A 13,263-nucleotide genomic window follows, 5' to 3' on the forward strand; every position below is an offset into this window, starting at 1 on the left:
CTCGGGGTTGTGACTCCAGCAGAAAGACCTGCTCAGTCTCCATTCAGGACATGCTTGGTACAGGCAAAATCTTTAGCAATTAAAACGTAAAAGATGGGTTTCAAACTGCACTGCTTAACAGGCTTCTGACTCAGCCCAGCATGGGAATATTCTATGGATGGCGAAAGGTGCATCTGCCTCTGACACAAAGGCAGCATTTTGGCTCCATTCAAGTCCCCATTCAAACTGTGATATCACCAGAGCATTTCTAAACTTGTCATCATTTTTTACATTAAAAAGAAAAAAAACTAAACACCCCAAAATGTTTTCTTATCGTTCTTGGAAACAGATGAACTCTTTTATCTGGCATTACAAAAAATTAAATAAAAATAAATTAGCCTTAGGCAAATGCTTGGCATGGAAGCCCTTAGCCCAACCACTAATAGTTTGGCTAACTAGTAAAGAACTGAAAATTGAGTAATGTCTACTGCTAGTGCTCCCAGACCCACCTACAATGTTCCAAGGGAGAAGTGGACTGTATTAGCTGTGCTAAAGAAGATAAAGCAATGCACCTTTCCACTAAAGACAAGCTCTTAGTTTATCAGTAGATTAAAGAAAAAAAAAAAAAGAAAAAAATGCAGACAATCCACATTCAAGGACCATGAGAACATCAGCCAAATCTTGGTAGGTTCAGCACAAAACTGAACGGGCCGCAATACCTCCTTAAGAACAGATTCACCTTGCGATTCAATGTCATGCTGCTACAAAAGGAACATGCAAAGCACAGGCTAGTTCTCTGGAAAATGCATCAGTTAAAAAAATAAAATACGATCCACAACTGAGGTTTTGTTTTCACACTAAAATAAATCAGAGCATTCATAATTGGATTGGCTGGAAAAAAAACACAACAAACCAACTTTGTTTCCTAAAAATATGCTCAGTAAGTGCATTGTTGGCACAATGGTGAGTTATCCCACTCACAATCAGAAAATAGGAAAGTTAGTCACAGCTTTCTAATTCAATAGGAGGTTCTCTTAGAAGTAAAGTATCTTGTTTTGCAATTTGTATAAAAAATATTTTTACCTAAAAGCTATGAAAGGATTAGGTAAGAATAAAACATGGCTCACTCCTGCCTCTCAGAAAAGCCAGTGGCAAATGTTCCACACACTTAAGTAGAACCAGTTGGGTTTCCTAATCCGTCAATAGCTGAATTTTGTATCTGTCTTCCACTGATAAAACATTCACATTCAGGACATAAAAGCAAATGGGTCAAGAACCTGAAGCATGTGGAGCCTGAGATATTTCCCTTTTCACAAAGTGTTTGATGTCACAGACACAGAGAAAGCTTTGGAAATAATTAGAAAGACAAAGATAGTATCAAACAAAAGTCAGGATTTTCATGAATGAAGTCTTTACAGTTTGAAAGTCAGAAGTAGCCTGAAGTTACTCTTCTAACTTATTATTCTTCTAATACAAAATAAACCTTTTGTAAGAGGTCTGATTTCTTTAGGTAGGATACATATCGTTCTGGCAGACAACAATGCTATTCAAGTACAATAAAAGCTCTGGCTGATGACTGCTGCTAAAAACCTGGGCGCTAGATCAATGCTGGCATTGCGCAATCCTTGGCTGCTCTGAAAAAGCAGGGTCGGGTACTGTCAGCAGCAGCATCATGGTGCTCTGACACATGTGCCCAGACAAGTTACTTGCAGTCCCCAAGGCAACTAATACCTGTAAAGAGCTGTGTGTGATCTGCCAGCCTCCCTATACTTTCCAGTCACCTCTCTTATAAAGGTGACCTCTTCTGAAAAATCTGAGTAAATGGCTCCTGTCATGCACTGAGCTTCTTCAAAAAATATGGCTCTGAGAGTATCTTCTCATTTTAGAACACATTAATGCCGCATGTTAGTGTCCTTATCAATCTTATAGTTTTGCCCATCATCCATGCAATAACCATTTTAAGCCAATCCCCCCACAACCTCACATTACCTTTTCCAGTTCTAAACATCTCCCAAAGGACCAGCTCTCCCATGATATCTAGTATCTATCATCCATTACATATAGGTGAAGAGCCACTTGCCCTTCTTCTGCTTGTTATCTTCTCTCTTTCTCCCTGTCCCTCTACACTTTTCCCATCTCAGCTTTGCTTACGTATTGCTGTAATTTGTCTTCGAGGAAGGAGAAAGATGAAACATGATGCTGTAATCAAGACACTAGAATGAGATTCACGAGACATCAGACCCTGAGTTCACCACAGCCTTCCTGTGTGGCTGGAGGAGAAGCGTTATTTTTGATGAAATCCAAGTTCTACTTAAGTCAACAGCAACCCTCTTCACTAGCTTTCCCTCAAGGCCCTCTCCAGTGAATTTCCACTTCTCTGGAGTTTCTCTCCTTTTCATTTTATAGTCTGTGTAGCCTGCAGCTGCTACAGAGAGGGGTGTTGGCTCTCACCTAATCCCGTGGGACAGCATCTTTTTTGTAGATCCTCCTGTGATAATGTAAGTAACTATTGTTATACCTAACTAATCAATAATACCTGTGAATAAGTAGGTACCTATAAAATTGTTTGTATTTGATATATCCACTTGTTTCCACCCCTCCAATCTCACACTTCTTCTGAAGATCTCATCCTGTAAATATTCAAACCCAAGAATAATTTAATATATGATCAACCATGGTAGCATCCATGGGACTACTCAAATGGCTCCCTGCAAAGATTATGGCTGGACTGCACATGGCTGAACTGCGTGTAGGTAACACAGAAAAAAAATGTATATTTCATATACTTACCCACTGATACAGCTTTTTATTGTACCCTACGAACTAAAGAGGGAAGCTTATAGAGGCTTATTCATTCTATCAAGAGACTGATATTTCTCAGATGATCCACAAAGTACAAAATACGAACATCTGAATTAGACAGCAGTTCAGAAATATTGATTTTAAATTGGCTTAGATAGGCTTCAAACTGAAATATATTAACTGTAATCTGTCTACAATTGGCTAATAATATCCTCAAATATCTAAATTCTTTTTTTGTGTTTGTGTGCATGCCAAGGAATATACTAAATGTCCTCATCATTTTTTCCCCCTCCTTTCCTAACCTGTAGCCAAAATCAGAAATCATTCATGTAGTTAGACATTGTTAATGAGTAGACATGAATTCGTGCACGTTTGGTATCCATAGGTATTCTGTTATCACTAAAGATATTGCAATTTTGGTGTTTGCTCTCTTGGTTTTAAGATCATTAAGTACTGTAAACAATGTATAAGTAAAAACATTAACTACAAGGTGATGAGAAACATTTCTAGCACACAGAGAAAACAACTGCCTTCAAGTTAGAAAAATCCTCTCTGGCATGAAACAGTGACTAGTGCGTGTGGAATTTTATGAAGTGTTTTATTATCTGTCCCTTTTGCAGCCACAGGAAGACAGCAGACTTTCTAATGCATCTCAACAGCAATACCATTTTAATGGATGTATTAAATAATTACACTAGTGTACATGCTGTAATTTGCTAAATGCTTTTCAACTGTACAAAGACACAGTTCTTTTCAAAAACAAAAACAAAAAATTGGCACCCAGTTGCTAATTAGTGGACTAGAAGACATGTTCTTCTGACCTTCTGTCAGATTAAGTTTTCTAAACTGCTTGTACTGCATCCATCTTTCTGTGGCTCATAGTTCAGCTATTTAGCTTACTTTTTTTTTTTTCCTCCCCAGAAAATGAATTTGTTTTAGGTGTCACAGCATTTTCTCTTTTCAGCACTAGCGCATTATATTTTTTTAAAAAATGTTTATGTAATACTCTATTTGCATCTTTAATATGTTTTGTTTATTTTAAAAACCAAGAGCTGAGCATGCACATTACCAATGCAGAAAGTATAGTAATGGAACAACAGGCCTTTATTTGTCAGCTGAAATAATGCGTGCATTCAACCAAATTTTTCCTTTTAAATTAGAAATTAGAAAGTTAAATGTATATGCTAAAATCAGCTGTAACAAAAAGGGAGGAGGTGACTATAGTGCACTAATCTCCACTTTGAACGCCCTAAATGTCCACGTAAGACTTCTTAAAGTGCCTGAATTTGTTGGATACCTAACCTTACTGACATTTTTGTGGGACCTGCTTGTCTAGCTCTAGCAGAATACTTTGAAACTTGGGATTTTAGTATTGATTCAATTTCCAACTAGATCCTAGGCAAGTGATGGAGATGATACATTTTTTTAGAAAATCACCAGTGACCTGGAAAACTGCTGAATTTCATAATTACCTTAGTTCAGACATGTAGTATTGATTATTTACCCAGCACAGTAATTCATGCCAAATCACCTGCCTTTAATAGTATTTCAATGTTAGTTTCATAGTTTGCATTATTGTATAAAGTTAGAACTTTCTTCGATTCATCTTGAAATGTTTGGGGTTTCGATAGATTCACACAAGCTCACAACAAACACCATATGCCTTCACATACATCCAGCACACATCTTCATGGAGATAAGATGTGGAAAGATCACTAACATATAGACACGATTATATCAATCAACTGAAAAGATTTTGGTTTAAAGCAATTAAATAATACTAATTTGGGGTGCCAAAAAACGTGATGTAACAGTTCTTGGCTTTTTTACCTTAATGTAATAAGAGGATACAGTCTTTCGTAATAAAATGCTCGGTCCTATGAAGATAGAGAGGAAAATTTTTATTAGGTTACTGATGCTCTGATTCAGAAATCGTGGGACCCCCACAAAATCTGATTTTCAAAACGTGATGGAGACTTTCCAGTAGCCCCAACAGACTGTGGGTCAGACTCTTAAAAGCATACGACTGCCTACAAATGCATGGTGCAGATGCCCTGGCTCACAGGCTCTTCCCCATATGCTACAAAATAAAACCATCTCTTCATATCAAGAACGCTAGAGCCTCAAGACGTGTAAGAAATAAGAAAGTACTAGGTGATACTAAGAAACTTACCATTCTAGATGCATACACTGAGACGTAAGAAAATCAACCAAGACATCTAATGGTCAGGCAAAATGCCTTTATCCTGACTACGGAGTTTTCTGACAGAGAGCGTGCGCACTCACTGATAACATGTCCAACATTTCATTCCCATCAGATATTTAAATATTGCAAGCATTGTCCTCTTCCAGGCACCCAGGCTTGTCTCCAGGGGATCATGTGGTGAAGGCAGTGGAGTTGGCAATATCGATGAGGCTTTTGAGTGAGTAGTGCCTCCAACCCCGCAGTCCACAATGGACTGAATCTTCCTCTTTAGTGCATTGCATTACAGTGAAAAAAATGACAAAAAAAATGAAAGAGGAAGGCAAAGGGCAAAGGAAAAGCCTACCAGTTATCCCAAACATCAGCGTTTGTCTTGGATGTGCTCAACACTGATGGAAAGCCAGGAGAAGCTGTTCAAAGGTTTTTGCATCAGGCTATTTCTCCTCCATTAGGTATGTTCATTTTCCCCTTGTGTACCAAGAAATCACTTGGGCTTTCACTACAACACTAGTAACAAAACTAAATGCTATAGATAATTTACAAGAGCAAGCAAAAAGGACCAAAGAAGAAAAAAAACCATGGGAAACAGCTTTCAGAAGTGAAGGCTGGTGACTTGCCAGGTAATGGTCAGAGACTAACTTAATTATACAGGAGTCTCTACAGCAGCTTTGAACATGATCGCTTCTGTGATTTGTTAAAGATTCAGCAAAAAGTAGAGTTGGGCCCTTCATTTCATTGTAGTTTCTAACAGAATTTTCTCAGTCAACAGATTTCTCTTGCCTGTATTTGGTCACCAGGTCTAAATGAAATCAAATGCCCTTCTTGTAGGTCACAAAAACATAGACCGATTCAGGCAAATATTAGTTTCAAGCTTCTTTCTTCAAAGAAGCTTTGGGCCTACACTCTTTGGTCTCATATCATATTAGGCACATTAGGAGACCTATTTTCATATAACTCCGTTTCTTGACATATTTAACTGCAATTTTCATCCATCCTGCTTCAACAGCAGCTAGGGCAGAAAAAAATCCTTTATTCAAGAGGGCTTCCCAGCTGTGCTGTGCTTCAGACCCATCATTTCTCCCCCAAGCTGCCCCCAAGCCCCTGCTGCACAGTCCTGGCTTTGCTTGTGCAGGAAACCGATGGAGGGCAGGGGATGCCTGATGGGTGCATACATCTCAAAACACTTTTTTTCCACAAAATGCTGTTTTTTCAGATAGTGGTGTTCCCATCTGTGTAACAGTTTGTACTCTGCATCTTTAAAAGTAGGCATGTAAAACTGTAAAGATTTTGTAACTAGGCTTAAATATCCACTACCTGTAATTATTGCACAATTAAAATAATAATGGTAGACTATTTTGACTAATCAAATAAAAATGAACATTTAATTGAACATTTCATGAATGTTTCATATCAATCAGGAAATAAAATACTCTTGAATTTTTATTGCAATATTTGCTTGTGTTACTGACAGCTCTTTAAGGCATCAACAGATGTAACAAACCCATTTATTTACAGCACATTTGCCCTCACTAGGACTGAAGGGTGCACAGAAAAGCAGAAAATGTCCTTTGGGATGTCTTAATAAAAATATATGCAAATAATTGTGAAAACAAGAACAGCAGCATATAACAGCAGAAAATTTATAAAAGAAGCCTAAATTGTTGCTGGCGGGTTTTTCCCCTCATTAAATAGACAGGTGAAAATTCCCCTTTAGGAAAGTGCATGCAGAGCATGCGGGGTTTTTGGAGGAAAATTACTGCACGGGCTGGTTTCCAAAAATACTGTGGCTATAAAACATAATTAGACACCAAGTATGTGAGCAACAAAAGTTAAAATCCCTAAGAGTAATGAGATTTATTTGATAATTGTATGAATGCAAGATAAATGTTTTAATTTGTTCTCTGACCACTGAGGACGCAGCTTTATGGACAACTTTCCAGCAGCACCTTGATCTAAGCAGTGACTGCTCTGAGGTCGCTGGATAATTTGCTAGATTATATTTCAGATGGATTAATCCCCCCAGCCCAGCTCACCAGGCAGCCACAGTAAATGCATGTGTTCATACAGGGAAAATATAAGGGGAGAGAAAGTAAATAAAGGTGAAAGGACAGCTTTTCTACAGGCATAAAGTATATATTTCATTTCCTTTTTTTTTTTTTCAATTAGGGATGCTCAGATTCTTGTGTAGTGACATGATTTTTAGTGCTGGAGAGCTAAAAAACACAGCAAAGGAACAAGACTTGTAATAACATCGCGAGCAGGTGTGGCACTGAAGTGTTCAGTCTGCTCAACTGACAATCTCTCCAAAAAATGCAATTTAACTCCTATAAGGCCATCCCTGTTAATGCAGCCACATTGTTACCTGCTGTATGGTTCAGATAATCAATTTGAAATGTAAAGTGATAGACAAAAGCCCCATTTGCCACATCTTCCCCTGCAGATATGTGAAGAAAAAATGAAAACTCACCATTATTCACCAGGACATGGAGTGGACAATTCTTTGCTCTAAACCGCTGCACAAATTGCCGTATAGACTTCATGGAAGCCAAATCACAGTATAAAAACTCCACTGAGAATGAAGAGGAGATGAACAAAAACAGAGTTAAATCAGTTACAATGATATAAAAACACACTTATAGACATCAACAGGGACTCCTGTGATGATGTCACCAGGAAAGTAAAGATTCTAAAAATAAATCAGGCTTCTGAAAATTATGGGTGAAGCTGGTCTCAGAAGGTTCCTTCTTTCTCTTTCCTTCCTTCATTTCTATTTTTAAACTATTGATTCTTCTCAGAGCAAATATGAGGAATGCTGCTGCCAGGAGGTGAAGAAGGGTATCAAACGGAGCAAATATGTCCCAGTCCTACTGTTTTTTCTACTGCTACCATTTAGGAAGAGGGGCTACAGCTCTTCAGCACTGAGATGATCAAGACATGGCAGCTGGAAATCAAATAGGGTGAGGAGGAGCCACATCGGGCACCACAAAGTTTCCCTGTGTTTCTGATGCCAAATATGCTGCCCTATGCTTTTTTTCCAGATTATCTGCTGAGCATCTGCTGCCTGAACAGTGATAGAGTCTGACAATGCATTATAAAACAAAGCTTTATTGAGGCAGCAGGAAAGATAAGCAACAGCGTGCCCATACGGCGACTCATCCGATCACCGATAGCAAACATGGCATTGTGGTGCCATGGCTCTGGTGGACAGCCAGGGACACTTGGTGTCCGGGTCACCTGGCAGCAACAACCAGTCACGTAAATGCCTTTTGAATGCGGGTAAAAGTTGCGCCGCCCCTTGGCTATGTCAATGGCAGCGTGATTTGAGAGGATCAGACCTCACATGGATACTGTGGGCGGCCTACATCCTGCCTACGCTGCCGATGTCGGTCAAGGGGCAGGGTGGCAGGGGGCAGCGGGTCAGCAGTCTGCCTGCGCCAGCGATGTTGGTCAAGAGGCAGGGTGTTAGTGTCTCAAAATATATTTAACCCTGGTATGTTTTTATTTCCAAAAAAGCATGTCTCTAACAAAAGCATCCTTTGTCCAAAGCATTAGTCAGCCATTGACCTTCACTAGAACACTACAAAATTAATTAATTAAAATAAAAAAGATTAATTAAAACCACCATTAACTTTAAACCCATCAGGTCTGAAAATTCTCCTCCTGTTGCAGTTGTCCAGCTTTCACCCCCTGCCTCTCACAGCACTGCTCCATCAGTTGCCTTGCCTTGCACGTCAGCCACGATCAAGGTTATGAAGTGAAAACGAGCAGTGCCCCCACACAACGGCAGTAGCACACAAACAATCCTAACTCTTTAGAAACGCTGCAAAGGGGAAAAAGACAGAAAATTGTGACCTCATCCACCTCCACCGCCTTTGAGAAAGTATACATATTGCACCCCAGTCTTTTGATTTGTTTTAGTATTAGCTGTGTTTTAAGCAGGAAAATGTGAGTTATTCTCTCTTCTAGTTTGCTACATGTCGCGGTGGGACTCCAAGTCAGCTACATGTTGTCAGCTCCACCCCAGCCAGACCCAGTACACTAGGGCTCTGAGGTGGCTTTGCCTGAACCTTTTCCATAAAGTGAAATTTCCAAGAAAGACCAAAATGTGTTTCAACTTTAGAAAGTCAGACAGTACTGAGCAACCTTCAGTGACTAAATCCAGCAGAACGAAAGGCAAAGGCTGTACAAGGCTCCCTTTGCTCACAGTGTCCTTGCGGGGTGAGTCCTTACCGTCTGATTTGATTTCAACAAACTCCCCAGTTTCCCAAGCTGTGGCAACCTCTGCACAGATGCCTGGTCCCCGGTACAGTTTTGGCCACCACAGCTGAGGACTGGGGCTCCAGGTCCTCGCTGCATTCTCCCCACTCCCCTGCGTCCTCCCACCTTGCAGCCCAAGGGGGTGCTCCCCTGTGCCCCCTGGGAAGGAACAACCACCCCCTTCCTTGCAGATGGCTTCCCCCACCTCTTCCTATGAAAGAAACAGCCTTTACAAGAAAGGAAAATTAAAGATATACAGTTCTTCACACAGGCTAAAGAAAGCCTTTCTGACAAGAACATTAAACTCTTGGGTAAACAGGCTTCAACACAGGCTGCAATAAGAGACCTTTCCTGTTACTCTTTTCCCCGGTCCATCAGGGATGTTCACCAAACTGTTTCATCCTGTCACAGCCGAGGCTGTGAGCTATAATACCTCTTTATAGTGTGTCTGTAAAATAAGAGTTTAGGAAGGCCTGCGGGCACAAGAGCAAGCTAAATAACAAAAGACAATCACAGCTCTTATTAAAATCCTTTACAGGAGAACAGTTCCTTCAGTTCCCCTCAGTTTTACACAATACAGAGCTTTAATAATGCTTATATATTTTGAACCTAGACAGTATTAGTCTGCTGAAATTGTCTTAGTGAATTTATATAAATTACTTAGTGGCCTTTTCCATTAAAGGAAAAAAAAAAGCAAGTAAGCTTAGTTTCCAGTTTTAAGATAGTGTAAATACATTTTTTTCAAAAAAGCTGTAAAGTCATACCATTTAAACAACACTGACCCACGAATAACACTGGACAGTTTCTTGAGCTCCCTATAGACCTTTAGGAGGTCTGCAAGTTTGTTTAATTTCACTGATGTCCTGCATCTGGAGGCAGTAAGAAAATGCAAAAGTTATTAACTCCTGTAACACAAAAGAGTTGTTCAGGTCATTTCTCTTGTGGGCTAGAAGCTCTACATAGAATCTATATAGAATCATAGAATTGCTTAGGTTGGAAGGGACCTTTCAGATCATCGAGTCCAACCGTAAACCTACCTCTGACAAAAACCATCACTAAACTATATCTCTAAGCACTACGTCTACCCGTCTTTTTAATACCGCCGTGAACAGCACTGTAATTGCTCGGATGCACAAAACCTGGTTGTACTAACTTATTAGTAACTAGTGCAACAACGAATAAAGACCTAGGCAAAGCTTTATGCTGACTCTGCTGTTACTCTACTTCTCCAGGCAGCTCATCAAGGAAGGAGATTAGGGAAAGCACGATCAGCTTCTTAGGAGGCAGCCACTCACACTTCCAATGGAGGAGCCTCTTTTAAGACAAAATATTCATCTTGGTACAGAAGGCATTGGAGTTTCCTTAGCTGCAGTATTTTGTGGCAGAGTGCAAGGTCCAACCACATCTTCACCACCCATATGGACTGTGGCAACATATATTGACTCCCCTGGATTTTGCTAATGACACTGTATCTACAATGAAAGCAAGCCCCTGAGAACATTCACTGAGCTAAATTTTAATCTCTCCCCTCATCTGACCTCAAAATCATCCTTTTCTGCATTGCCAACTACAATGGTGGTTAGATAACTGGTGTGCCAAGGCGAGTGCTTTTCAGGCTGACTGGAACAATCCCATTCTTCCTGGCAGTTAACATTTTACTATATTTGTCTGATCTCCTCTCCCTGAATTTTGTAGTGTTGCAGAGCAACTGCTGTCCTTCGTTATGACTGTACAGCTCCCAGAGTAATGGCATGCTAGGCCAAGGCTATCATTACTAAGCTTATTTACTTGCTTACTTGGGAAGTATGTCATCATATTGGGTATTTGTAAAGCACTTGCCCTCAAAAGATCAGAACATGCTTTGGAAAGGAAAACAAACAAACAAACCAAACCCCAAACTTCTTTTTGCTCATGGGGCAGAAACGTTAACGGCCAAAGTCCTTGTTTGTGCTTATTCGTGCATGGCGGCTCTTCGCCAGGGAGGCGGCCTCACTGGCACGAGTGCCGCGCCAACGGAGGTGCCGCTCCACTGGAGAAAGAGTGACAAAACACGTCTCCAAGTTGTGTGCTGACTCAGCGACAGGGCCCTGAACAGAAACCCAGCTTCTTCTTTGACCCATGGCCCCAGTATTTAATTTTTTTTCACAATGTACTGAAGAATGACACAGCTAGAAGCGAAGGGAAATCGTTAGTTTTTAGAATATTTCAAAGGCATGCACAAGTATAGTAAGAAAATCATTATTTAAAATGTCTTAATTAATAAAGACCATTGTTTAATAATGGGAGCAAATGACCAAACCTGAACTTGAACCAGCAATGTGGCTTGAATCGCTTCTCAGAAACAGTGATGGCAATAGGTATGAGCAAAAAAAATAAATATGTGCAGTAACAACAAACAAACTAATTAGATATGACATTTCTTACATTTTTGGTTTGTCTGCCACTAGACTCCAAATAATTCAAGTACCTCGTAATTGACAATAGTGGTCATTATGCTTTTGAGTTTAATAATATGTTTTCAAAACTAACTGGTTCCTTTGATTTGCTGTATGACATTAAGAACAAAAATGGGGAGTAGAATCTACTTATAGAATATCTGCAGCTAATTCTACTGAAATACTCTGTTTTCTAACTCAGTCATATTTTCTCTCCTTCTCCTATACTTCCCCTTGCTTTCAGGTTCTTCTCAAATGACAGACATGCCTGTATTTCTTTCTTCAGTGGATGTTTCTTGTTCTTACCTAAATGATCTTTCCAATGAAAGCAAGTGAGTACATAATTGTCAGACACTGGCTAAAATATTCACTGTTAAAAATATTTCACTATTATTTTATTGTAATTTGATGACTCAGTTGTCAGAAAGTTATTAGCTAATAAAATATAAAAGGAGCATAATTTCCCAAAAGACAGCTAGAGTTACTGATGCCATTACTCACGTATGAATAGATATGTATATGATGGTGCTACGATTGCTGCTTTGCCTAATTGCTTTCTTTCAAACATGTATCTGCCTGGTGCATCATCTTTTCAGTAAGAGAGAAGCTGGCATGATGTTTTTCGGGCTGCTTCTCAATCAGGCCGTACGAATCCCACAAAGCTACGCTGTCTGACCGCACACAACATCACTGAGCACCTGTACAGTTCAGTGCCTGTTCCTGCACTGTGCACCCTCCGCTCGCTTGGTCGTGGTGACTGCAGTCAGCGGACCTGAAGGAGACAGGCACCCGGTGGCTGTCAGAGAACTTTCTGACACCATGAGCCCCACAGGAGCCCAAAGGAGCCCCAGCACTAGGAGAGCCTGACACAGCCCCTGAGTGCTCACGCTCCCCTGAGTTTCCCCTTTTGGGTCAACTTCCCCATTTCTGTCCGTCTGCTTCTTCACGATATTAGCACACCTTTCTTTTTAACAGCTGGAGTTCCCCTCCTTTGCTTTTCAGGCCAGCCCCATTGACTCTGGCTGCAGATTTCTTCTGTGGCTGTATCACAAAGGCATAAAAAGCATGAAAAGGGAAATTTAGTCTACTATGGAAGGAAAATTCAGAAGCAAAAAGAATGGACAGATATTGCAGTGAATGATCAGGGACCGTAACTTCTGAGATATTCGCTGATCAGCTGAACACAGGAAAATGCAACGTTTGGGCTCCTGCAAAGATTATGTTACATAGGTTTGATTTAGATCAGATTAAGATGAGATGGAGGCCGCCTACCAACTACCACTTTTTCTGCATTCAACTCTAACTCATCATCTTGAAATTCTTATGGACAGTTATAGCTCCATCTCAGCAGCAATCATAAGTCAGACTCAACTTTCTTTTATTACTTATGCCAAAGCAGTTTTCCATCATGTTTTCCATTTTTTTTTTCTCATGTTAGAAACACAAGCAGGGGATCCATTCTAGGGAAAGCTGCAACTCTGCCCAGCATGGCAGGGAGCTCAGAACTCGTAGTTCATGGTGGAAAGGGGACTACAGAAAGAATTGCTTTGCCTGCTCCCATTTGCCACCCAGCTATTCAGTATCTGA

The 13,263-nt window shown here is 40.2% G+C and overlaps 1 protein-coding gene across 3 annotated transcripts in view; it reads right to left on the reverse strand.

The window, feature by feature from the left end:
- The window catches only part of DHRSX (dehydrogenase/reductase X-linked), a 166,786-nt gene that overhangs the window by 54,093 nt on the left and 99,430 nt on the right, over positions 1–13,263 (reverse strand). For 2 of the 3 annotated variants that reach the window (XM_054196584.1, XM_054196567.1), the window contains one exon: positions 7,452–7,553. The exons of the other annotated variant lie outside the window; for it this stretch is intronic. In XM_054196584.1, the coding sequence (XP_054052559.1) occupies positions 7,452–7,553 (102 nt within the window). The remainder of the gene's footprint in view (positions 1–7,451; positions 7,554–13,263) is intronic. 3 annotated transcript variants of the gene reach the window in all.

The sequence above is a fragment of the Rissa tridactyla genome, chromosome 1 (assembly GCF_028500815.1).
Source record: "Rissa tridactyla isolate bRisTri1 chromosome 1, bRisTri1.patW.cur.20221130, whole genome shotgun sequence".
Classification (NCBI taxonomy): domain Eukaryota; kingdom Metazoa; phylum Chordata; class Aves; order Charadriiformes; family Laridae; genus Rissa; species Rissa tridactyla.